The sequence below is a fragment of the Leuresthes tenuis genome, unplaced genomic scaffold (genome assembly GCF_036924035.1).
Source record: "Leuresthes tenuis unplaced genomic scaffold, fLeuTen1.0.hap1 SCAF_10, whole genome shotgun sequence".
Classification (NCBI taxonomy): Eukaryota; Metazoa; Chordata; class Actinopteri; order Atheriniformes; family Atherinopsidae; genus Leuresthes; species Leuresthes tenuis.
In genome coordinates, this window is record NW_027325364.1 from 1,586,382 (window position 1) to 1,612,573 (window position 26,192).

General features: G+C 43.9%; 2 protein-coding genes, 1 long non-coding RNA gene and 1 pseudogene across 4 annotated transcripts in view; 3 read left to right on the forward strand and 1 right to left on the reverse strand.

The window, feature by feature from the left end:
* The window catches only part of tg (thyroglobulin), a 29,407-nt gene extending 26,492 nt beyond the window's left edge, over positions 1–2,915 (forward strand). The window contains exons 45-49 of the mRNA XM_072393479.1: positions 22–209; positions 1,398–1,502; positions 1,739–1,879; positions 1,968–2,149; positions 2,689–2,915. Coding sequence (XP_072249580.1) covers positions 22–209; positions 1,398–1,502; positions 1,739–1,879; positions 1,968–2,149; positions 2,689–2,789 — 717 coding nt within the window. The 3' untranslated portion in view covers positions 2,790–2,915. The remainder of the gene's footprint in view (positions 1–21; positions 210–1,397; positions 1,503–1,738; positions 1,880–1,967; positions 2,150–2,688) is intronic.
* A 4,915-nt stretch (positions 2,916–7,830) lies between these two features.
* On the forward strand, positions 7,831–14,351 carry LOC140315593 (uncharacterized). Its single transcript, XR_011917265.1, has 3 exons — positions 7,831–7,950; positions 11,614–11,742; positions 14,278–14,351. It is a non-coding gene; the product is annotated as an uncharacterized lncRNA (long non-coding RNA).
* Positions 14,352–18,481: 4,130 nt separating this feature from the next.
* nudt17 (nudix (nucleoside diphosphate linked moiety X)-type motif 17) lies at positions 18,482–25,018 on the reverse strand. Of its 2 annotated transcripts, none has more exons than XM_072393204.1 (8): positions 24,956–25,018; positions 24,424–24,536; positions 20,039–20,155; positions 19,780–19,963; positions 19,663–19,688; positions 19,494–19,586; positions 19,014–19,249; positions 18,482–18,876 (listed from the first exon to the last, which is right to left on the reverse strand). In XM_072393204.1, exons 2-8 carry the CDS (start codon positions 24,499–24,501, stop codon positions 18,684–18,686), a joined length of 927 nt encoding a protein of 308 aa, XP_072249305.1. In that variant the 5' UTR covers positions 24,502–24,536; positions 24,956–25,018; the 3' UTR covers positions 18,482–18,683. The 2 variants fall into 2 exon arrangements, with proteins under 2 accessions (XP_072249305.1, XP_072249306.1); XM_072393205.1 differs by having other exon boundaries at positions 24,424–24,527; positions 24,962–24,978.
* Positions 21,281–23,617, forward strand: LOC140315885 (tripartite motif-containing protein 16-like; annotated as a pseudogene).
* Positions 25,019–26,192: the final 1,174 nt, after the last annotated feature.

Here is a 26,192-nt window from a genome sequence, read left to right on the forward strand (position 1 = left end):
CACGATTCTCCTCGTGTTCAGGACTTCGAGGCTCTGCAGGGTCGTGCCGACGGTAAGACGGCGTTTTATGAGGCTCTCAGCCGCTCACTGGGCGGGGCCAAAGAAAACGAGCTGCTGAAGGAGGCGGCGGCCTGGTTCTACTCTCTGGATCACAGTCCATCAGCTGCTGGATACAACCTGTTCTCCAGAGCGCTCAACAACGCCACCAGGTGAGAAATGGGAGGAAACAGCTGCTGAAACGGCGCTCAGGCTGAGTCTCGAGGAACAATTGATCATTTTGAACAAAAGTCGTGATGTCATCATAAAATTAAACTCAAAATGAGCAAAAAACTCATTCAGAAATGCTTCATTAAAAAAAAAAAATGGTGCACAACAAGCTAAATTATTATCAAGCTAAGGTAAATAATCATCAATAACTCTTAAATCAGAGCTTTTCTGTTATTCGGGTGTCTTCAGAGGTGCTGCAGGGAATCTGAGGAGGAGTAAAAATATTTAATTAGCGAACAAAAGAACGAATGAAATGTTTTTGAAGTGGTCACAGAGCTCAGATCCGTCAGTTCTGGACTTAAACAGCATCATCCTGCAGCCATGAAGCAACTAATGAAGAGTCGAAAGGGGGGAGGAAAACTGTCTCAGACTGAATGACGAAAATATCAAAAAACAAATGCGGGACCTATTTTTATTTAGGGTGTGATCTGAAAATGACAGAAATACAGACTCTCAGTCCATCCATCCACAGAACTGTTTGAACACTCCCGTCCACTAGTTGGCGGTAGTGCGCCTTTAAACTAGTTACTGACTGACAAGAAGGGAAACTGAGCCGAAACCTGGGAGAGAAGAGAGTAGCAAACAGCTCCCACTACGTCAGTGGTTTAGATCCAGCAAAGATGATAAAGAACAGATTAATAAACTCTAACTTTGGTTAAACTCTGATCTGAAGTTAACTCTATTAGTTTGATTAGTTTATCGCCCAGACCTTGCATCGTTACTGTGGCTCTGGGTGGTTGGATCAATGGTGTCGGGGCTGTTTTACACCGTCATGGAGGTGGAAAACTCTTGGTTTCACTCCATCACAAAGCAGATTTTGTCCACTTTGACTTCATGCTTTTAAAGTAAAGCTAAAGGACCAACAACAGCACCAACACAACCAAGAGCAGCCCACACTCAGACTGTACCATGTTTTTATGACTGTTTCGCTAACTGCTGGCTGACTCTATCGTCAGCTGTAGATTTTAGCTATTTGTAGCTGTAGCTGTCCAAACTGTGCCCCCTGTGACATGTCACTTACAGCTGATTTTAAACAACTTTGAGGGCAGTTTTCAGCACAAATATCTGGAGAGCAGCTCTGGCTCCAGCAGGAACGACGAGGAAAGAAATCCTGTTTGTTTGTTTTGCAGAGATCTGTTCGTCATCTGCCCCACGCTGCAGATGGCGACCCACTGGGCTAACAGCAGAGCTAACGTCTTCCTGTACCACCAACCGGCCTCCAGCGCTCATAACAGGTACCGATGACGACTTCTTTACAAAACGCATCAAGTCTTGTCTCTTCCACCAGGTAACGGACATGTTTTACCTGAATTATCCCCTGAATTAAAGTTCAAAATGTTCCAGTAAACTGGAGAAAATGTGACGCTGTTAGCTCACAGCTAACAGGAAGTGTTTATAGTAGAGAAAATGAATGAAAATGTTTAACAAGAGAAGATGTTTTAGGACTTCACCGCTCTGCTGTCGTCTGCAGGGCGGATGTGTTTGTTCCTCTGGACCTTCAGTTCGTGTTCGGGGCCCCTTTTCATCCAATGAGCTCTCAGCGTTTCGCCTCCTCTGACCGACGCCTCTCTCTGGCCACGATGACCTACGTCTCCAGCTTCATCCGGACCGGGTCAGACCAACTCTGAACCCGCTGCTTTGACAGTTCTGGAACCAGTCCTGCGGAAGCTGATTTTTCTCCTTTTCTGATGTTATTCCAGAAACCCAAACCCCTCCCGCGTGTGGGCGGAGTCAGTTCTGCCCCGCTGGCGGCCGGTCTTGGCCTCCGAGTCTTCGCCCACCTACCTGGAGCTAAGCCCCGCCCTCCAGCATCGGCAGGGTCTGAGTCGGAGCTCCTGCTCCTTCTGGGATCAGCTGGGAGCCAGACTGACCCGACTGACAGGTGACTGATGGTTTCTGTCACTAACTAGTTGAACTAGTTCCAACACAATCCTTACTAGTGACACCAGTAGCTGCACTGGTAGCAAAATCCAAACTAGTCAGCTTTTTGACAGACTAGTGGCTCTCTTAACCAAACTAGTAACACTCAAAGTCTTACTAGTTAACCAGTGAGAGCCAAAATAAAGTGTTATTAGTGAGGATTTAACACCTTACTAGTTAACTAGTTAAAGTAACTTTTGACAGTTAACTAGTGAGGCCCAATAAATCCATTCGAAGGAGACATTTTGACTCGATGAGTTTATAAATGTTTACTAGTCGAAGATCTTCACTATTCTCACTAGTTGAAGTGTCTTTTACTAGTTAATTAGAGAGTTAAAACATGTTAGTAGCTGTGCTCGAGGAAAAGATAAAAAAAAAAAAAAATTTTCAACCACGGCAACGAGCCGACGGCACTGAGATTTCAGTTAAATTCGGTTTTCTTTGTAAAGATAAAACAGCCGTAAGGACAGTTTAATTCTTTGCTCTAACTTTTTCTGCCAGGTGAGTCGGAGGCGGAGCCTGTCCCGCCCCAGCTGACACCTGAGCTCCCAGTGGCCTCCCCATCCAGCCAATCACAGACTGAGAAAGATGCCTACAGCTGAACTGATGACATCATCAGGCTCTCAGATGACATCACACTGCTTCATCACCCATAATTCAGTTTGAATCAAACAGTTTCCATTGATCACTTCTGTCTCCAATCATCAATAAAAAGCATCTGAAACCCACTGCTGTGTCTCTGTGTCTCTGTGTGTGTGTGAGGTGCGTTGGGTTTGAGCACCTGGAGAGGAGAGGTGCGTTGGGTTTGAGCACCTGGAGAGGAGAGGTTTGAGCACCTGGAGAGGGGCGTTGGGTTTGAGCACCTGGAGAGGTGCGTTGGGTTTGAGCACCTGGAGAGGTGCGTTGGGTTTGAGCACCTGGAGAGGGGCGTTGGGTTTGTGCACCTGGAGAGGGGCGTTGGGTTTGTGCACCTGGAGAGGAGAGGAGAGGTTTGAGCACCTGGAGAGGAGAGATTTGTGCACCTGGAGAGGGGCGTTGGGTTTGTGCACCTGGAGAGGAGAGATTTGTGCACCTGGAGAGGTGCGTTGGGTTTGTGCACCTGGAGAGGGGCGTTGGGTTTGTGCACCTGGAGAGGAGAGGTTTGAGCACCTGGAGAGGAGAGGTTTGTGCACCTGGAGAGGGGCGTTGGGTTTGTGCACCTGGGGAGGAGAGGTTTGAGCACCTGGAGAGGAGAGATTTGTGCACCTGGAGAGGTGCGTTGGGTTTGAGCACCTGGAGAGGGGCGTTGGGTTTGAGCACCTGGAGAGGAGAGATTTGTGTACCTGGAGAGGTGCGTTGGTAAAACAGGGGCAGAAACTTAGTTAACTTGATACTGTTTAGGTTAGTTGTGCAGTTCTTAGCAGTCAGTCTTAAAGCTGTTGTATTTACTTCAATATCAGCCATTTAAAGAAAATATTTGCCTAAATAAATGATGGTTTATTTGTATCGTACATTTCAACAACAAGGCAGTTCAAAGTGCATTTCATGAAATATACAGCAGGTAAAAGTAATAGGTGTCATAAAAAGACATTAATCACATTAATGTGACTACAATTAAGTATATGGGATGGAGACCGAAATAAAAACTGAACAAGGCAGATAAAACAGAATAAAAGTTTAAGTGCAGCGTGAGAAGAAGGTTCAGATTTGATTTAATCAAAGGCAGCAGCAAACAGAAAAGTCTCCAACCCTGTTTCTGCCTCAGATTCTGGATTTATATTCATGTTTGATAATGTTTCAGTGAATCTCTGCAGCTGTTTCCTGTTTTAATGGAGATACATGAAGAAATGAAGCTGAATCTTTTCTGAAACTCACTTTATTCATCATCTCGGTTACAAATTCACCAAAATAAGAGCATATAATAAAGAAAATCAGATCTATTTACTGAGAAATCAGCAGCAAACTGTCGGCTGCCTGTGACCACAGAGTGGAGCTCTATTGTTGAAGATCCCAGGGCATGATGGGAAACACCCAGCCCCCCCGTCCTCCTCCTCCACCTGAGTGCAGGTGTATAAAGGAGTCTTTCTCTGAGTGGAAACAGACTCCAGCAGCCGCACACACTGAGATCTTTGTCACAACCGTCCGATTTCCTGCAGAAAGATGGAGACGCTGCTCACACTCTGCGTCGCTCTCACGCTCGCCGCCTCAGGTAAGGAAACCACACATTTTTATCTTTTTACACTTTTCTGAGGGCTTGTTTCGCTGCAGCTGGAATCGGGATGAAAAATGAAACCCTGAGAATAAAAAAGACTTAAAAGAGTGAAACTTAAGAGGTCAAAGAGATAATGTTCATCCTCAGTTTAGAGGAGAGACCTGAGAGTGGTCAGAAAACATCTCCAGCTACCAGTTCTTCATTTATTTATCACAAAACTGATATTACCTGATTAATCTCCTGATGATCTCGTGTTTCCCACATTTCTCTGATAAATGTCTTCTTATTTTACAAGAAAAACACTAAAAACCTTCCGGTTTCAGCTTCTTAAAAGTAAAAACTGCTGATTTTCTTTGTAATGAAACCAAACCAGCGAACAGATCAGCATTTCTGGCCTCAGTTAAGGTGGAAATCATAAAAATCACGTTTATGACTCAGGAGATAATCGATTTAATCGTTTTTAGGGGGCAGTAAATTTAACACAAAGGTAAAAACAAAGAACCTCTCCAAGTCTTTTCTTCTCTCACAGTCCAACTTTCAGCTTTTTAAACAGAGTTATAAAACACTTTTGATATAATACACCCAGTTTTTTCCTCGATCTCACCCACAAACAAAGGAGTTGATCCAGTCTCCTGATGGCCTGCAGACTCTCTGTTAAACTGATGTTAAAACACAGATGGAAGGAAACTTTTTACAGCTCAGGACGAAACAGAAGTTTTAGTTAATCGGTGCTGAAGCCCAGAGAGATAAATTCCTCTTAAAGGTGCCTTCTTTGACCAGAATACCGCCGTTTCTGTCTCAGGGTGACAACTTTGAACGAACCCCAACAAATCACATATCACAGGACAGCTCAGCATGTCTTTTCCACAGGTTTTATTCTGGTAGAGCCTTTTGCTTTTTAAATAAAGCTGTGAAACTCTGACAGGGGATAAAATGCATTGCTGGGTCTGTGCTTTGTTATCTTATGTATTAATGTTTTTACCTGGTCTCTGGTTTTTCCTCTCTGATGTCCTCCTCGGGTCAGTTTTTAATGTTTTATACGATGGACTCAGCAGTAATCTGTTGGAGCTTTTTGACATAGTTTGTTATTGTTGTTCTGTAAAGCACTTTGAGCATCAAAGTTGTATGAAAACCATTATATAAATAAAGTTTGATTGATTGATTGCTGGGGTTCAGTGCCTGAGAACACTGATCAGGGACGGTGGGCATCGAACCAACTCTACTATTAAACTTTAAATCAAACTATACTTAAATTAGTCCGGCTTACTGAACCATTCTCCTCAGAATCACTGGCTTTATCAATGATTAGGCCATGGAGTTACCGACTTAAAACCTTTTTACTCTGGTCAGAAGTCTGCTTGACCCACTCTGACTTTGTAAAGCTTTTTGCAGTCGTGGGTTTTAATCGGCTTCAGATCGGCACAGCGTTGATCAGAAAAGCCAGCATCTGGGTGTAAATGCTACCTATCACTTAGGGGGCTGCAGGCAGGGCTGCAAGAGTGGACACAGCTCAGTTTTATTTACAGAAAGACAAGTTTACCAATCAAAACATCTCATAAGGAGGCTTTGAAACTGACAACAACTTGTGTACAAAAAGAGACGACATTTATCCATCTTACCATCTGTAAGACAGCTAACAGCTCTTTCACAACTCTGCATTGTAAAGTTGATGTCTAAGGTCACATTAAAGATTATAAACTATCATAACTGATGTCAGAGTTGGGATTATGAGAAACTTTGGTCCAACACAGCCTGCAGGACACAACGTAATGTCAGCCCTTGTTCTCTGAAAGGTCGAGGTCGGTACTGAACCAGTTCTGAATAAGTGTTAGCCCTCAGAGGCTAACCATGTAGCTGTCAGCGATGGGAGGGAATTTAATGTTCTTGATAAAAACCTGTTTAAACTCTCTTTATTTTGGTGTGAAACAGCATTAGAAATGTCTAACCATTTGTTGTAAATAAAATTGCTGGAATCAAGTCATTTTTCTGCACATTTGTTTCCAAATTTAGAGATATACGTTAGCTTGGACGGGCGCGGTCTAAGCTAACATTACAGTCGGTTCCAGTCCCAGTTACAGCACTTGTACAGTCGATGTAACCTCTGTTAAATTAGTAATATAAAGCTATAAGCTTTATCAAATAGGAACGTTTTAAGCCTAATCTTAAACATAGAGAGGATGTCTGCTTCCTTTCTTTATGGGTTTTGTCAAAGCTGTTGGATGATTAGGTGCCAAAATCGTTTGAAGAATAGCAGTAAGTGTGTTTAGGGCTTAATCATAAGTCTAGTTTAGAACGAATTTAGTCTACCCATAAAGAACTGACTAACTGTTCCCCTTGTTTCTTTATCCTAAGCTAAACTTGCTCACTAATTTGTTTCTGCATTTGTTCTTTGTCTTTAAAATTTCACAAAAAGAAAGTAGAAGTCTGAGCGACACCAATGTCCTGAAATGAATAACAAGATATAATTGATGAGATTATTCAGTAATTCAAATTTATTGTTGATGAAACAGTCTGAGCAGAACCTTAAAATACTTATTTTACTGTGTTTTGTTATTTTGTCAATCACCGCAGCTCTGGCTGACACAACAGCTGTCACAGCCAGCTCCAGTTCAACCATCAGCACCACAGCTGGTCCCAGTACCACTAATAACCCCTCAGCTGCACAGAACTTGACCACCAACTCACCTGTTTCTGCAAACCCAACAACGACTCCAAACATGACTCTAAACCCGACTCCAAACATGACTCTAAACCCGACTCCAAACATGACTCTAAACCCAACTCCAAACACGAACCCAACGACTCCAAACACGAACCCAACGACTCCAAACACGAACCCAACGACTCCAAACACGAACCCAACGACTCCAAACACGAACCCAACGACTCCAAACACGAACCCAACGACTCCAAACACGAACCCAACGACTCCAAACACGAACCCAACGACTCCAAACACGAACCCAACGACTCCAAACACGAACCCAACGACTCCAAACACGAACCCAACGACTCCAAACACGAACCCAACGACTCCAAACACGAACCCAACGACTCCAAACACGAACCCAACGACTCCAAACACGAACCCAACGACTCCAGACACGAACCCAACGACTCCAAACACGAACCAAACAACGACTCCAAATACAAACCCAACGACTCCAAACACGAACCCAACGACTCCAAACACGAACCCAACGACTCCAAACACGAACCCAACGACTCCAAACACGAACCCAACGACTCCAAACACGAACCCAACGACTCCAAACACGAACCCAACGACTCCAAACACGAACCCAACGACTCCAAACACGAACCCAACGACTCCAAACACGAACCCAACGACTCCAAACACGAACCCAACGACTCCAACCACGACTCCAAACACGAACCCAACGACTCCAAACACGAACCCAACGACTCCAAACACGAACCCAACGACTCCAAACACGACTCCAACCACGACTCCAACCAGCAGCAGTGGGGGGGTTCCTGGATGGGGAATAGCTCTGCTGGTCCTGGCTGCTGTGGTTCTGCTGCTGCTCCTCCTGCTGCTGATTGCACTGGTGAGTCCACTTGCTGTCCACTACTGCTCATGTCTTCTGTTCTATCCCGTTTGCAACTGCACTTTGTTGCCCTCTTTCAACTGGTTCCCTTCATTCAGTCAGTACATTTCCATGGTCCAACGGTTCAGCGTGGCCTAATAATTGGATCTCTGCTCATATACCCGTATAGAAGAAGAATGCTTTATTCTGTGATCCCAGCTGGCGAAACGCCCCTTTTCATCTTGTTAATATTGAGCTTCACTCACTAAAACATCTGCCGATTTAGCTGCCAGCAAACTGGTGCCACGTCAAGCAGTGAACATGTGGGTGCTGCATACTTTACTGTTCTGTTTACTTGTGTTTTCTTTCAGCTTCATGTCAAAGCCTGGTACAGAAATTGTGGCAATGCCAATTGACCCTACAGCAACTGTGTTATCTTAGTGAGTTGTTTCTGCTTTGAGAGCTCGCGTTTTGTACGACTTCGGTTAGACTAACGTGATTAGATGTCTTAAAAGTCTGATTTTGGTTGGACTAACACAACAGTTACTTTTTTCTGGTGTAAACCTGCTCACTGCACCGGCTGCTTGGCACTGTTACAACATCACTGGAGTCATGACGAAGCATTGCAGAGAACGGACACATCGGTGTCCCTGATTATTAATGTAGAAGAAGAGAGTGGAAGCAAACTAGTTTTATTACTCTCTTTATTTTGGTGTGAAACAGCATTAGAAATGTCTAACCATTTGTTGTAAATAAAATTGCTGGAATCAAGTCATTTTTCTGCACATTTGTTTCCACATTTAGAGATATACGTTAGCTTGGACGGGCGCGGTCTAAGCTAACATTACAGTCGGTTCCAGTCCCAGTTACAGCACTTGTACAGTCGATGTAACCTCTGTTAAATTAGTAATATAAAGCTATAAGCTTTATCAAATAGGAACGTTTTAAGCCTAATCTTAAACATAGAGAGGATGTCTGCTTCCTTTCTTTATGGGTTTTGTCAAAGCTGTTGGATGATTAGGTGCCAAAATCGTTTGAAGAATAGCAGTAAGTGTGTTTAGGGCTTAATCATAAGTCTAGTTTAGAACGAATTTAGTCTACCCATAAAGAACTGACTAACTGTTCCCCTTGTTTCTTTATCCTAAGCTAAACTTTCTCACTAATTTGTTTCTGCATTTGTTCTTTGTCTTTAAAACTTAGGTTAGACTAACGTGATTAGATGTCTTAAAAGTCTGATTTTGGTTGGACTAACACAACAGTTAGTTTTTTCTGGTGTAAACCTGCTCACTGCACCGGCTGCTTGGCACTGTTACAACATCACTGGAGTCATGACGAAGCATTGCAGAGAACGGACACATCGGTGTCCCTGATTATTAATGTAGAAGAAGAGAGTGGAAGCAATCTCGTTTTCTACAGCCCTTTAGATCTCATTCTCACATGTGTCAGAGCTGACTCTTTCCTTGTCTGCAGTTCAACCACAGACTGTTGGTATCAAACCATCTTTTAGGCACAATCTCTTTGTGTTGAACTCATCCAGGTTGTTAAAGCACCACATCACAGATAGAGCAACATAACAACCAGTGAGAAATCCCATTCTTAAGTTTCTGGAGGCTGTAGTTAAGAACTGTGGCTTATATGTAGTTAATTTAAACCGCTTGTATCCATGACGTCATTCTTTCGGTCGCTGGACTCGAGCTATGACCTCATTACTGCTGACAAAGCCCAAATCCATTGGTGTCTCGCTCCAGCCTTAAGATCCAAAGGTGCATGCGCTCCTCCTCTTGAGGCAAAGAGCCGACCTGGAGAAAGTATTCCACCTTTTTACAGTTGAGAACCATGGCCTCATTTCTGGAAGGGGTGACTTTCATCCTCACTGTCAGCACTGTGAATGGGCAATGAGATCCTTCCCCAGGTGGAGGAGTTCAAGTATCTCGGGGTCTTGTTCACAGTGAGGGACGAATGGAGCGTGAGATTGACGGCGGATCGGTGCAGCGTCTGCAGTGTTGCTCTGCACCGACCCGTCGTTAAGAAGGAGCTGAGCCAGAAGGGGAAGCTCTCTATTTACTGGTCAGTCTACGTTCCCATCCTCTCCGATGATCCGAGCTGTGGGTAGAGACCGAAAGAACGAGATCGCAAATACAAGCGGCCGAAATGGGTTTCCTCCACAGGGTGTCTGGGCCTTCCTTAGAGATAGGGTGAGAAGCTCAGTCATCCGGGAGGGGCTCGGGGTAGAACCGCTGCTCCTCCGCATTGAGAGGAGTCAGATGAGGTGGCATCTGGTTAGGATGCCCCCTGGACGCCTCCCTGGGGAGGTGTTCTGGGCCCGTCCCACTGGGAGGAGACCCGGGGAAGACCCAGGACACGTTGGAGAGACTATGGCCTGGGAACGCCTCGGGGTCCCCCGGAAGAGCTGGAGGAAGTGGCCGGGGACAGGGAGGTCTGGGTTTCTCTGTTAAAGCTGCTGCCCCCCGACCCCCGGATAAGCAGCAGATGATGGATGGATGGATGGATGGATGGATGGATGGATGGATGGATGAAAGGATGGATGAAAGGATGGATGGATGGATGGATGAAAGGATGGATGAAAGGATGGATGGATGGATGGATGAAAGGATGGATGAAAGGATGGATGGATGGATGGATGGATGAAAGGATGGATGAAAGGATGGATGGATGGATGGATGGATGGATGGAAGGATGGATGGATGGATGGATGGATGAATGGATGGATGGATGAATGGATGGATGGATGGATGGATGGATGGATGGATGGATGGATGGATGGATGGATGGATGGATGGATGGATGGATGGATGGATGGATGGATGGATGGATGGATGGATGGATGGATGGATGGATGGATGGATGGATGGATGGATGGATGGATGGATGGATGGATGGATGGACTTTCATCCTTGCCGCTTCATACTTGGCTGTGAAAGGCTCCAGTGCAGCTGTTTGTGATGGCTTGAAGAAGCCACAGATGCAACCCCGATGTTCCCAAACAAGTCATCCTCATATCCCCAACTATGTTTCAAGGCCCTCGCCACCTCTCTACGATGTATGTTTGGGTCAGAAGTTCTCCAAGAAGGCAAAATACAACCTGGAACTGTCCCTGCTTTACTTCCCTGAGCCAATAAATGACTGGCCACAGCTTCCTTGAGGCCAACCAAAAGTTATCCTTCATGTCCTCGCCAAATTCCTCCCACACCCAAGAGCATTCCCACAAGGAGGCGACTCTCTAATTCACCACAGAGAACTCCAACCCTGTGGCGCTCAGCCAAGAGCTTGACCGAATCCCCAAAGCCACCAGACTCTTCTCTGCCGAGGCGACTCTGTGGTATTAGAGAGTCCTGCCCCTCTCCAAAAGTTTGGTTCCAGAAACCAAGCTGTGGATGGAGGTGAGCTAAATGGAGTTGGCTTACCTCATGCACCGGCTCAGGCTCTTTCCACTCCAACATGCCGATATTTCACATCTCGTGTTAGTTTGTAAGGCAAAGAATAAGCACATCGATGTTTAACCCATTGCATCCCCTTTCTGCATCCAGCTGATTTAAAAGAATAAATAAACAAAGAGGTTTTACATAAATGTCTTCTTCTTTTCAGATCCCATCAAAGGTCAACCCATCATGCTCAGTATAATGTTTAACTACTTGTATCTATCTTATATCTTTGTGTCTGCAGCTGGCTTGGTTCTGCTGCTGCAAGCAGCGAAAGAACAGCTTCAGTCCCTATCAGAACCTTTCCGTCAGAGACAACATCCCTCTGTACACCACCCACAGCCGGTTCGACGGGGCCAACGGAAAACCCTACGTAAGTAAAGGGTTTACACAGATGTCCTAACCTGGACCTTCTCTGGAGACTAAACAAATATGTTTATGTTTAAGGGACATTACAATGACCTGTGAAAAGACAACAGACAAACCAAGATGCAAAGTAAGGTTCATCAACTCCTCATTTCTTTATAATTCCATAAAAAAACAGGAAGCAGCTGCAGAGATTCACTGAAACATGTTCAAACCTGAACATAAACCCAGAATCTGAGGCAGAAACAGAGTTTTTTCTCAGTTCTCAGCAGCTTTAAAGTGAATCTCTGGTCTGAGCTCCTTTATTCTCCAACACAGCCTGAACCCTCTGAGACAAGCTTTCTGTCATTTCTTTAAGGAGTCTTCAGGAATAGTTCTCCAGGCTTCTTGAAGGACATCCCAAAGCTCTTCTTTGGATGTGGGCTGCCTTTTGTTCCGTTCTCTGTCAGATGATCCCACACTGCTTCAATAATGTTGAGGTCCGGGCTCTGGGGAGGATTCATCCCTCCATAAGACCTGTTGCCACTGATTTTCAGTCCACTTCTTGTGTCATTTGGCACAGCTCAGCCTTTTCTCCCTGTTTCCCTTCCTTAAGAACGGCTTCTTGACAGCCACCCTTCCATGGAGCCCATTTCTGATGAGGCTTGGGCCAACAGTAGATGGATCAGCTGAAGGTCCAGATGCATCTCTCAGGTCCTGTCAGGTCACAGCTGGATTTTTTCCTCTTTCTTAAGGACATCACTTTCAGATCCTGTTCATCTGCTGGAGATAGTTTTTTAGGCCTGACACTCCTTCTTTTGTCCTCCACTTGTCCAGTTTCCTCAAATGTTTTAAGGACACACTGCACACCATGCTGAGATATGCCAAGTTTTCAGCTAATAGCTCTTTGGGAATCACCTTGTTGCTGCAGAAATCCTATTTTCTGTCTGTCAAACTGTGTTTTCTTTGCTGTTTTTCATAGATGCAGCTAAAGAAATGGGAACAAATGATGTGTCTTTGTGACAAAGTGCCTAAAGATCCAGTTTAAAATGGCTTCTTTGCTAAGTTGTCTGTTCTGTGTCGACACAACACTGGTTCATCCCTTGAGTTAGGAGCCTTTTTTCTGCCTGAATGCTTCATAGCTCAGAGTTCAGTGGCTGAACAAAGAAAAAACACATTCCTCTGAAGATGCTCAGGAACAAGGACTGAAGATGAGGGAAAAAGCAGAAAATGTCCAAAGAAAAACTGTGAAAGAGCTTCAGAAAGCTGCAGAACTATTGATCAGGACACTTTAAAGGTTTCAGAAAGCTGCAGAACTGTTGATCAGGACACTTTAAAGGTTTCAGAAAGCTGCAGAACTATTGATCAGGACACTTTAAAGGTTACAGAAAGCTGCAGAACTGTTGATCAGGACACTTTAAAGGTTTCAGAAAGCTGCAGAACTGTTGATCAGGACACTTTAAAGGTTTCAGAAAGCTGCAGAACTATTGATCAGGACACTTTAAAGGTTACAGAAAGCTGCAGAACTATTGATCAGGACACTTTAAAGGTTACAGAAAGCTGCAGAACTATTGATCAGGACACTTTAAAGGTTTCAGAAAGCTGCAGAACTGTTGATCAGGACACTTTAAAGGTTTCAGAAAGCTGCAGAACTATTGATCAGGACACTTTAAAGGTTTCAGAAAGCTGCAGAACTGTTGATCAGGACACTTTAAAGGCTTCAGAAAGCTGCAGAACTGTTGATCAGGACACTTTAAAGGTTTCAGAAAGCTGCAGAACTGTTGATCAGGACACTTTAAAGGTTTCAGAAAGCTGCAGAACTGTTGATCAGGACACTTTAAAGGTTTCAGAAAGCTGCAGAACTGTTGATCAGGACACTTTAAAGGTTTCAGAAAGCTGCAGAACTGTTGATCAAGACACTTTAAAGGTTTCAGAAAGCTGCAGAACTGTTGATCAGGACACTTTAAAGGTTACAGAAAGCTGCAGAACTATTGATCAGGACACTTTAAAGGTTTCAGAAAGCTGCAGAACTGTTGATCAGAACACTTTGAAGGTAGCAGGAGAGTCAGAGAGGACTGAGACGATAAAAAAGAGTCTTCATCGGGACATAAACCAGCAGCAAAGTTAGACGTCATGAACGTCCTGTTCGTGGTGTGTTGGCTGCCAGCTGGGTGTGACTCTAACAGTTATTCGGCTGTTTGTACTTTAATGAGTCAGCGTGAGAATAAAGAACGTGGAGAATTCGGGCAAACGCCTTCTTTTGATGTGATGGACGTCGCCGTGACAACGGGAACAAACAAGCCGTCAGTCGGAGCGTATTGACTTTAGCTTTTGAAGTTTAAAGCACACATTGCACAAAGTAACTCGTTTTTGTTTCTGTGGAGATCATAACTTTCTTTTTCTTTTTGTAAAAACAATCCGCTGCTCAGGAATGTTTTATTAAAAGTACATAAGATTGTGTTATTTATATATCAACTGTGATAACAGGTGTGTTAACAGTATAAATCTTATCGATAGTAAAACAAAAGATTTATGAGCTCTTCTTCTGTTTAATGTGTTTCAGGAAGACTTTCAGAGGTCGCTGAACCGAACGGGAACGTACAAAATCACCGCCTGAGGCTCTTTTTTCTTCTTCTTCATGAACATCTGAGATTATGTCTGTTGGTCTTGTTTTTTATTTATTGCCTGTAAAAAAAAAAAGTGGAATTCTGTGTTAAAAATCAATTCAATGTGGAATTAATCTAAGTTAATTAACCTTCTTTGAAGATGAAACATACAGAACATGGTTAAAATATATAGTTGCACTAACTGATGTTGATTACTGAGGTAATGAGGTTTAAATCACGCTCCTCACCCGCCTTTGGAAACTGATTCTCAGCTTTACAGTCGAATGTTTTAACAGGAAACAGCCGATCAGCCCTGAAACTATTATTAAAACATAAAAACAGTCACTTTTACACATTTGGCTCCAAAAACATGAAACAATAACTGTGTTAAACCCTCTAAAAACTATTATTCGCATTAAAAAAAGAGTCTTACTGGATATTTTGTTGTGTCATAATTAAACGTTCAGACTGAACTCACCTGATCTTTGATATAAAATTAACTTTTAGCTTCTGTTTAACTTTGAATGTCGCTGTTATTAACCATTAAATTCACCACATCTGATCTTTTTTGTACTTCTCAACCCTCCTCTGGCTCAAAAATGCTCAGTTTGCTTAATCGTGTCTTATGTACATGTTCTTATCTGAACTATTTGACTGATGAAATGTTAATTTAAGAAAAGAAATCCTGGCTTGATGTTTTTATGACTGTTTTGTTGTCTCAGAAGTGTTTTATTCATGCTCAGTGTTCAGTGATCCCTTTGGCTGCAGCCTCCATGTCCTACTTTGCTCTGTATTGTGCAGCAGCAGGATAATTCCACCTGAAAATGGATCCTCATTGTTAAAGGTTTGATTCTTCTTTTTCAACCAAAGTCCAAGTTTATTTTTATCAGCCTTATCGTGAAGAGCTTTACAAAGGCAGAAAGAGAAGATGGAGGTGTGGAGCGAGGCGTGGCGGCCGAGGAGTCTTTCAGCTCAGCTGAGTTTGATAGACGGAGCTGATTTCATCATAAAGAGGAAGGGCAGGGCCAGGTTTCCTGGTTCAGATGAGTCAGCCGACGTCCCGCTGACCAGCGCTGACAAACATTCTCACTTGTTTCAGATTTTCATTTTGATTTCTACTGTATTTTGTTCCATTATGTTGTCTGAATAAATGCTGAAAAAATTCTGCAACAGTTTCTTTGAGTGCTGTCATTTACTTTGTGGGAAATAGGAAGTTTTGTTCATCTATCTTCTTGTGACCCGTGCACTCGAGAAGCTGAGGTCAGGAGAATAAGTAGGATGTTCTCCACTGAAGCAGCCAAAGTGTTCCCTCAGAGGCAGGGCGATAAGATGAGAATAGACTGGTTCACCCAAGGAAACCGCACCAAGCTGGATAAGAGACTTTACCGCGCTCCACCACAAGGTGGCGCGCCAGCCCCGTATTCATGGCCACCATCACGCAGCGCGTGACCTGAGACGTTGACTGTGAGTGCCGTTGGTGAGTGAGAACCTGGGTATGAAACGTGGTGTAAACCTCATAAATTAATGCTTAATCCCCACGGAGAGTTTTGATAAATCTCGTTTTTTAGGCGCGAGCCTTGTGAGCTGCTGAGAGAGAGAGAGGAGCTGCTTCAACCGTGTTTGCGGTCTGTTGGACTCCGGTAAGAGCAATGCTACATGCTAAGAGGCTAGGCCTCGTTGATGTTAGCTCAGGTGGACATGCTGCCTAATGAGATACTTTCATAAAACCAATCAGAGTTACAGGAATGTTTCCTAAAGTTTTAACCCACGTTGGTACTGTTGATTCATTGTGATGTGAAAAAAAAACAACTTCAGAAAGATCGCTAGCTACCGCGCTACTAGCTAACGGTCGTCGCGAGCAGCACCGTTAAGCTAGCTCAGTTAGCTCAGCTAGCTTTGGTGTTCAGTATAGCTAATGTGAGGCTGGCTAAACCACCATGTTTAACGAGAGAGACAGTTGGAATATGGTGTCAGGTTGTACTGATATTGTTCTGATATACTTTACTGTGTACATAATGTTTCATTGAGGTGATTTAGATTCTCATGTTGATTAAAGAGCGAGTTTATACAGTTAATTTACAGTTAAAAAGCTCAAAAATACTGCTTATAGAGATAAATAAGTCTATTTGTGTTGAAAACAAGTTCATGATGAATAATTGTGTTAAAATATTCGTACTGTAAATGTGTGTATTGTCATTTACAATGATTGGAGCAATGTGCTGCACCTGGATATGTGTAGAGAATCAGTCTTAGAAGGTCATGTGATCAGAATGGATCATTTAAATGTTTTTTCTGCACCATGCGTGTAGATTATTTATTTATTTATTTATTTTTGCTGGATCAGGGATTGATCGGTATTCTGAACCTTCAGCTGTGAGCCGGGCGGAGATCGGGATCCACTCCGAAGACCAAAGACATGGACTCACTTCCCTTTGACACAGGTAAGAACGTTCACCACAGAACCTAACCGGGTCGTAGGGCGAGCAGACATAGACCCACAACACAGGGTGGAACCCATCCTCTGATCAGAAGAAAGGACACTTCCGTTTAACTTTATTATTTTATTTGAAAGAGCTCTGTTCTGTTTTTTCTTTCTAATAATTTGCTGTGAGGCATTCAAAGATCTCTGTTCAACTTCCTGTCAGTCTTTCTGAACCAAGAGGAAATGTGGTCTGTTTTCTTCCATAAAGGCTAAAGGCGTTACATGTATTAGGGGTGGTTAAAATCGATTCAGCAATGCATCGCGATTCTTCCAGACGGCGCAGTCGACAGCTAAAGTTATTTATAAGCAACGCTGAATTATCACCGGAGACGTGATATGCTACTTTTGAATTCTTTATTGGATTTTGAGTATAACAATGCGATTAATCGCATTAATAATCGTGATTAATCGCATTAATAATCGTGATTAATCGCATTAATAATCGTGATTAATCGCAGGAAATCATGCGATTAAAGAATTTAATGTTTGCCCAGCCCTAGTTGTTATGTATAAATGTGGAATTAATGCTTCTTCCACTCTCTGCTGCACTGCTTTTACTTTATGTGATATCCAAATAAATTTGACTGTTTTTATTAGGGCTAGCCACATTAGCTGTTTTTAGTTGTGGTTGCGTTAACTACTTAATTCATTAACGCAGTTTTTATTAAATTTTTTTGTAAATGTCTGTTGCTCAGTGGCTTTTATTTTGAAATCCAGTGTGTTGCTTCCTGCTGCTGCGGCGGCTCACAGGAAACTGTCAGAAAAGAAAAGAATGGCGGCTGAAGCGGGCCAAACAAACACGGTGAAGGTTCCGTAACTTTTTATTTCAGTACTTCGATCATACGACTGTACAGCTACCATAAAAGTGCGTTCTATGCTACTTTTGAATTTATTATTGGATTTTGTGTATAATAATGCGATTAATCGTGATTAATCACAGGAAATCATGTGACTAACGGGATTAAAGAATTATTGCCCAGCCCTAGTTTCCATGTATAAATGGAAACATTCATACAGTCTCCCTTTATTCACTTTTAACAGCTTTCTCTGAATGTTTTGTTCAGAACTGTCTTATTAAAGCTTTCCTGAAGCTCTTTACCTGCATAATAACCATGAGGGATGTTGAGTTGGAACCCAAAAAACCTATTTTTCATTCACACACCTGCACAAATCCACTCTATCAAACCACTTTACTCCCACTCCAGGTGTAACACCTGTCTGTATGTGATGCTTGACCCTCACAATGTTCCGGTTTTTTACATTTTAAGGAGATTTTAACATGGGAAACGTATATAATTATAATTATTCACTCAAGGAATGACTCCTGACCTTTTTAATAGAGACCAATTGATGATCCGATCTGAACTTCTCATCTTTCACAAAGATTAACATGTTAATAAAGACACCTGGAAGGTTCTTTTTGCTTATTTTGTCTGGTCAAATCACTCCTCAGCACTCCCTGGCTCCCAGAAAAACATTCAGGTGTGCCTGAACCATTTGGTCATCGCCCTCATGTGCACTAAAGGTTGGTCTGATATCGAGACAAAAGACCACAAATATACGATTTACGTCATTCGACGACACCCAACTCCATTATCTCCCCGATTCCAGCTTTCAATCATTGAGGCGTTTAAATAAAAACTTCTTTTTAAATGACAAAGAACAACTTCAGATTTTTATTTGATTCTCATCATTTCCTGTCTCGCTTTACAATTCTGAAGGAATTGTTTTTATCTTATTTTTCTGAATGGGAGATTAATTCAGACTTGAAATCCTGTCCAAAGTGAGTTTCTGCTTCCTGAGAAAAAACAGGAGCCACGTTCCTGCACTGCCCCCTGGTGGCCTGATGCCGCCGGTGATGTCAGAGGAAAACAACCGGCTTCACTTCACTGCTCCGTCCTGGTGTCCGCGGGGTTTGGGGGGGTCCAGGCTCTTCAGCCACAGGTCCAGGGCGTATTTGGTTCCAGTGCTGACCCGCTCCTGGTCCGGGCCGCTGGCCGGCGCCCGAGTGATGAAGACCGCCCCTGGCACGGAAGTGGAAGTCAGAGCGCCGTCGGCAGACACCTGCGACACACTGGGAACACAGCAGAAAGTTCTCTGAACCGGTCAGGGTTTAATACTCGTGTTTGTAAGGCCTGATGATGAAGAACGGTCCACCTGCTACCTTGGACCTGCTGTCCGGCATCTTTGGGTGATAACAGCTGGTTTTACCTGATGCTGATGGGCAGGTCGTCACCCAGGTGAACGCCTCCGTCCTCGCCGTCCACAGCAGACGCGATGGCTCTGGCCAGCGGGCCGTCGACCCACAAGCAGGCGCTGACCTCAGCAGGCGAAGGGCTCAGAGAGGCCTGCAGCTGAAGGTGAGAGAGGGAGGAGTGCAGCAGCATGTAGACGACGATGTGATGCCTCTGAGGAAGTCCTCTGGACAGCATGGGAGGAAACACCGACTGCAGAGACGTGTTGAAGGAAAATTCCTCAGGTTCACAGAAAGAAAGCTCCTCAACAGCTTCTGTTGGTTAGTTCTGACTCCGTGAACGTTTCTAACCGTCTCATGCTAGCGACTGCTGCTCTGTGCGTAACGTGCACTGAGGCCCACAGCGCCACCTACTGACCACACAACAAAGCACGGATTCATTCACCCGGACCAGCTGATTGAGCTCCTAAAGGTCCAAAGCGCCTGAACAGTCTCACCTCCCACAGTCCCAGGATCTTTGGAGACACGTCCTCTGGCTGCAGTTTGAGTCCAGTTTCCTCCTTTAACTCCCTGAGACCGGCTTCCAGCAGCTACACAAACACAGTTCACGTTATTCTGGTTCGAGTCGGGATAAAAACACAACCTCAAACACGAAGAATCACTCACGGTTTCATCTGGCTCAACGTGGCCACCTGATGAAAGATGCAACGGGAGCATTAAAATGCACAAAAGCAACCTGGAAATGTTTGAGCTAAATGAAGAAGTGACATCAGAGCGGCAGACCTGGAGGAACCCACACGTTGGGAAATATCCGGAGCTGCTCGGCCCGTCGGGTCAGCAGGACCCTCTGAGTGGCTGTCTGCAGCAGGACGGCCACACCCACATCCACTCCACGCCGCTGAACGTCCAATGGGAGAGCAGCTGCCTCCGCGGCTGACAGGTGTTTGATGGGACAGAAGGCGGGTCTCTGGAAGGTAGAAACAGCTGTTTCAGCAGGAAAATATTAAAAGTACGGAGGTGAAACATGAAGGTGGAGTGTCACCTTCAGAGGGATCCGTCTCCCTTCGTCTCCTCGGGAAAGTAGAAACTGGTTCTTCTCAAGCGAGCAGCTCGCCTCCACCTCGTCATCAGTGCTGTCTGTGAGCTGACCCGTAATACTCTGAGACACAAGAAGAAGAAACGTCACATCAGCCTGGGTGGGGCGAGCAACCGGACCTCTGCCACGATTCTGTTAAAGAACCCTCAAGAATAAACTTCGACGCCTTGTTTTTCTCATATTTTTCTTTGGACATTTCCTGCTTTTTCCCCTCATCTTCAGTCCTTGTTCCTGAGCATTTTCAGTGTTTTTTCTTTGTTCAGCCACTGAACTCTGACCTTTGACCCATTCAGGCAGGAAAAAGGCTCCTAACTCAAGGGATGAACCAGTGTTGTGTCGACACAGAACAGACAACTTAGCAAAGAAGCCATTTTAAACTGGATCTTTAGGCTCTTTGTCACAAAGACACATCATTTGTTCCCATTTCTTTAGCTGCATCTATGAAAAACAGCAAAGAAAACACAGTTTGACAGACAGAAAATAGGATTTCTGCAGCAACAAGGTGATTCCCAAAGAGCTATTAGCTGAAAACTTGGCATATCTCAGCATGGTGTGCAGTGTGTCCTTAAAACATTTGAGGAAACTGGACAAGTGGAGGACAAAAGAAGAAGTGTCAGGCCTAAAAAACTAAAAAAAACATCGGCTCAGTTTTAAGGTGATGTGAGAATCAGCCTTCAGATAAATATACATTCAGGTCTGACGTGTGTTTGGTCAGGATATGATTTTAATACATGTTAAGAATGTGTTGCCACAAGTAAAAGGATCAAAACTCTGCTGCATTTATGTCGAATTTAGGATCCAAAGCAGCAACATTTTGATTTCTGTGCAGCAACTGATTCCATTATTTCAGGAGAAGCTCGTCTGCTTCATTTAAAGTTCTGTGAAGAAAGAAGCCGACGAGGAACTGGAGCTTTAACACAATGATTCTTTGTGAAAGTGAAGCTAAACTTCTTTCCAGAGGGATTAAAAGAAGAATCAAGCCGTATTTTAACCATGAAGACTGGTGTGAAACAGCTTCAACACACTTCCTGCTCTCACATGTTTCCTTGTTCCCTCCCCTTCAGATCTGCAGGCTGATGATGGGTGTGACCAGCAGCTGGTGAACTAACCGGTTCTGTTCTCTGACACGTGATTTGATCATTTAGATAAGAGCTCAGACTAGTTTCATTTATGAGGAAGTGAAACTCAGTCAGTCGCTGATCTGAGAGGAGAAATGGCTCAAAAAGGAGTTCAGCTGGACCGAGAAAGCTTCTCTTGTTCGATCTGTTTGGATCTGCTGAAGGATCCGGTGGCTCTTCCCTGTGGACACAGCTACTGCAGGAACTGTATTGAAGGCTTCTGGGATGGAGAGGATCAGAAGGGAATCCACAGCTGCCCTCAGTGCAGGAAAACTTTCATACCGAGGCCTGTCCTGGAGAAAAACACCATGTTAGCTGCTTTAGTGGAGCAGCTGAAGAAGACTGGACTCCAAGCTGCTCCTGCTGATCACTGCTATGCTGGAGCTGAAGATGTGGCCTGTGATTTCTGCTCTGGAAGAAAACTGAAAGCCTTTAAGTCCTGTTTAACCTGCCCAGCCTCTTACTGTGAGAATCACCTTCAGCCTCATTATGATGTGGCTCCATTAAAGAAACACAAGCTGGTGGAGCCCTCCAAGAACCTCCAGGAGAACATCTGCTCTCGTCACGGTGAGGTGAAGAAGATGTTCTGCCGCACTGATCAGAAGTCTATCTGTTATCTCTGCTCTGTGGAGGAACATAAAGGCCACGACACAGTGTCAGCTGCAGCAGAAAGGACTGAGAGGCAGAGAGAGCTGGAGGGGAGTCGGCAGCAAATCCAGCAGAGAGTCCAGGACCGAGAGAAAGATGTGAAGCTGCTTCAGCAGGAGGTGGAGGCCATCAATCAGTCTGCTGATAAAACAGTGGAGCACAGTGAGAAGATCTTCACTGAGCTGATCCGTCTCCTCCAGAAAAGAAGCTCTGAGGTGAAGCAGCAGATCAGATCCCAGCAGGAAACTGAAGTGAGTCGAGTCAAAGAGCTTCAGGAGAAGCTGGAGCAGGAGATCACTGAGCTGAAGAGGAAAGATGCTGAGCTGCAGCAGCTCTCACACACAGAGGATCACACCCAGTTTCTACAGAACTGCCCCTCAGTGTCAGCACTCAGGGAGTCTACACCCTCATCCAGCATCAAGATCCGTCCTCTGAGGCACTTTGAGGCTGTGACAGCAGCTGTGTCAGAGCTCAGAGAGAAACTACAGGACATCCTGAGAGAGGAATGGACCAACATCTCACTGAGAGGCACTGAGGTGGATGTTTTACTGCAGGAACCAGAACCAGAACCAGAACCAGAGAGCAGAGCTGACTTCTTAAAATATTCATGTGAAATCAAACTGGATCCAAACACAGCAAACAGAAAGCTGTTACTGTCAGAGGGGAACAGAAAAGTGACATTTATACGTCAACCTCAGTCTTATTCTGATCATCCAGACAGATTCACTGGATATTCTCAGGTCCTGAGCAGAGAGAGTCTGACTGGACGCTGTTACTGGGAGGTGGAGAGGAGAGGGGGGGATATGTTGCTGTATCAGTCGCATACAAGAACATCAGCAGAGCAGGAAGTGAATGTAGATTTGGACGTAATGACAAATCTTGGGCATTATATTGTAACCCAAACAGTTATAGATTTATATACAACAAGATAAAAACCTCCATCTCTGTTCCTGAGTCCTCCAGAGTCGGAGTGTACCTGGATCACAGAGCAGGTATTCTGTCCTTCTACAGCGTCTCTGGAACCATGACTCTGCTCCACAGAGTCCAGACCACATTCACTCAGCCGCTCTATGCTGGGATTATGCTTTATGGTTACCATGGAGACACAGCAGAGTTGTGTAAAGTGGAATAAAGGTATCCTGTCAGCTCTTTGCTGTTTATTTGCTGCTTTTTCCTGTGTTTGTGCAGCCATGGAGGATATCACTGCTAATGATGAGTTTTATTCACAGAAATGTTTCTCCACATGAAAATCTAAACTTCTCTGAGCTCTAAATGTTAGTTGGATGCTTGTGTTGATGTGTCTGTATGTTGTTGTTTCTCTTCCACTTCATGGAGCCCAACAGAGAGATCAGCAGACCTTCCTTTATCACAGACTCTGTTCACATCTCATCACTTTGTGAATGTAAAATTATTCTGGAGCTACACTGACTTTGATTAGTTTCAGAGATCAAATGTTGCTGCTGTTTTCTAAATCAACAGATGAGGAAGTCTGTTCTGAGGTGCTCAGAAACGGTCATTTCCAGGATCAGCAGGAATCAGGAGATCCTTCATCAGCTTTAATGTGAGAACCAGTGAAGATTTTCACAGCAAATACCGCTTTGAAGGAGTGAACAAAGTGTTTTCTGTTGTCTTCATTTCAGTGTTTGTGTGAAATCTGACGGAGAAAATGTCAAACTGATGTGAGGGTATAACTGAGGCCGTTTTCCTGTAACAGCACAAAGTTCAGAGTTCATGTTCAGAGCAGAAAATATTCGAGTTTCTTCAATAAAACAGCTTCATCGCAGAGAAATGAGTCCAGTCTTCTTTGAACTTTTCTTTCCTCTGTCTCTCAGAAAGATTTGATCCACATGCTTCAGATGATTAGTTTTTATTCTGTGAGCTCTGTTGTTCTGACGTTTCTTCTTTAACAGCGAAGAAACATTTTCTGCAGCCGATAAAAACAAAACCAGAACCGATGACAACTTCCAGAAAGAGCTATTAGCTGAAAACTTGGCATATCTCAGCATGGTGTGCAGTGTGTTCTGCACACCATGCTGAGATATGCCAAATGACACAAGAAGTGGACTGAAAATCAGTGGCAACAGGTCTTATGGAGGGATGAATCCTCCCCAGAGCCCGGACCTCAACATTATTGAAGCAGTGTGGGATCATCTGACAGAGAACGGAACAAAAGGCAGCCCACATCCAAAGAAGAGCTTTGGGATGTCCTTCAAGAAGCCTGGAGAACTATTCCTGAAGACTCCTTAAAGAAATGACAGAAAGCTTGTCTCAGAGGGTTCAGGCTGTGTTGGAGAATAAAGGAGCTCAGACCAGATATTCACTTTAAAGCTGCTGAGAACTGAGAAAAACTCTGTTTCTGCCTCAGATTCTGGGTTTATGTTCATGTTTAACATGTTTCAGTGAATCTCTGCAGCTGCTTCCTGTTTTTTTTTATGGAGGTATGTAAAGAAATTAGATCTGATCAGGACACAGTCTAACGAATCCTTTCTGAAAGGTCCAATCTGCTCTGCTTGGCCTGGATGAAACAGGGAAAAAGCATAATATGAGCGGTTTGTGTGGACTGACCTGAGCAAACTGAACCCGCTGTGGAGCTGCTCGGTCCTTACAGACATAAACCAGGATCCTCCGGACTTTATCCATCATGCTGCTTCCTGCAGTCCAGCATCAATCTGTGGAATCTGAACACATTTAAAACTGGATCAACGAGAATTCAGTAAAACAACAGTTTTAATCAGATTTCACCTGCCAAATAAATCAGTTCATTAGAGGTTTTTACACCAGCCCCTTTAAATGACCCAGTTAGCATGTTGCTAACACAGTAAGTTAACCGTCAGGTCACATAAATGAGCTCATAAAACGAGTTGAAAATGAGTTTAAATACTGTCTACAGAGCCTGCTGGTCTGGATGAACTGACACAAACGGCTAACTTAGCTCAGCTAACTTAACTCAGCTAAGCTAAGCTAGCCGCCTCTGAATGCGTCACTTAGCGTAAATAAAACTCTCCTGAACGAAAACGAACATTTCTGAATGTTTCCGCTGCTTCACACAGAGCTTAAAGACTCGGTCAGAGACACGACAGAAGCTACAGAAACTTACTGAAACAGAAGAAACCGCCGCTAACTTTCCGAAGGTCATCTTTAACCGGTTTCCACATCCGGTTATGCCCTTCACAATTAAAGCCCGGTTAAGATTGGTTAATAATTATGGATGTGAACTTGTGATGTGCCAGTTCAATGAATGAGTTGTGGTCTTTAAACTCTGCCGAAGTGGAAATTGGGATTAAAGGAAAAAGAAAAATGTCGGGAAAGAAGCCAGAAAGTGGAGGTCAAACATGAAAAAAATCATAGAGAAATTACACAGGCTGGGCGTAATGGCCGACATGGATGGATCCCGCCGGGTCCCGCGGGATCATCTCAAATCTCGCGGGAGCGGGCGGTTAAAAAAAAAAACACTGCGGGATCGGGATGTATCATAGCAACAGGATGTCAATAAATGACGTGGAAAGGAAGCTCAAAGAAGGTATTTACGGCACAAATACAAAGCAAGGCAAGTGTGATATTTGGAGAAGTTTCTCAATTGTCCGCGAATCTATTTATTAATAATCTATAAAATTACGTTTATTAATAATTATAAAATTACGTGTGAAGACACAAAATCAATGCATTTATATTATTATACGGGCATAAATTCTCAAAGTTTTGCGGGTGCGGGCGGTAATGGTCAGAAATTCAGCGGGAGCGGGGTGAAGAAAACCGTCCTACACACAGACTCTCGTGTATGAGTATGTTAATTAAATTTCTGTATGGAAATATGTGGAGCTGTGTAAATTAAAAGTATGTTTTGTTACAGTCAAAGTTATACTGCAGTGAAGCATTGTTTTATGTATTATAAGTATGTATCCCCGGTGGCGTGGGGGGCCTTGAGAAAGTGGTTAGCCCTGGGGCCCACCTGCGTTCGTGGTTTAGCAACAGGTTGTTTAGTCTTAGGATGAAGTCATGGCTCGGGTTGGAAGAGTTATTTCCATGAAATTATTCACATTTCATCCCTGAGGAAAAAGCCAAGTTTACATCGTGATATAAAGCGCCAAATCACACAATGTCAATTTAAGGCACTTTAAGGAAAAAGTCCAGTTTAAGCCGATCTTATTACAATCAAATCAAATTAATTGAATTCCAAATTAGTCCAAATTCATACAGAATTAAATTGAAAAGAAAGAGTTGATGAGCGAAGGAAACCAACAGATTGTATCTAAACTTCATTTGATCCAATCCTCCGTCCTGCAGGACTGACTGTGGAGAGATGAACCCGGTGTTAGAGTCACTCACTTCCTCTT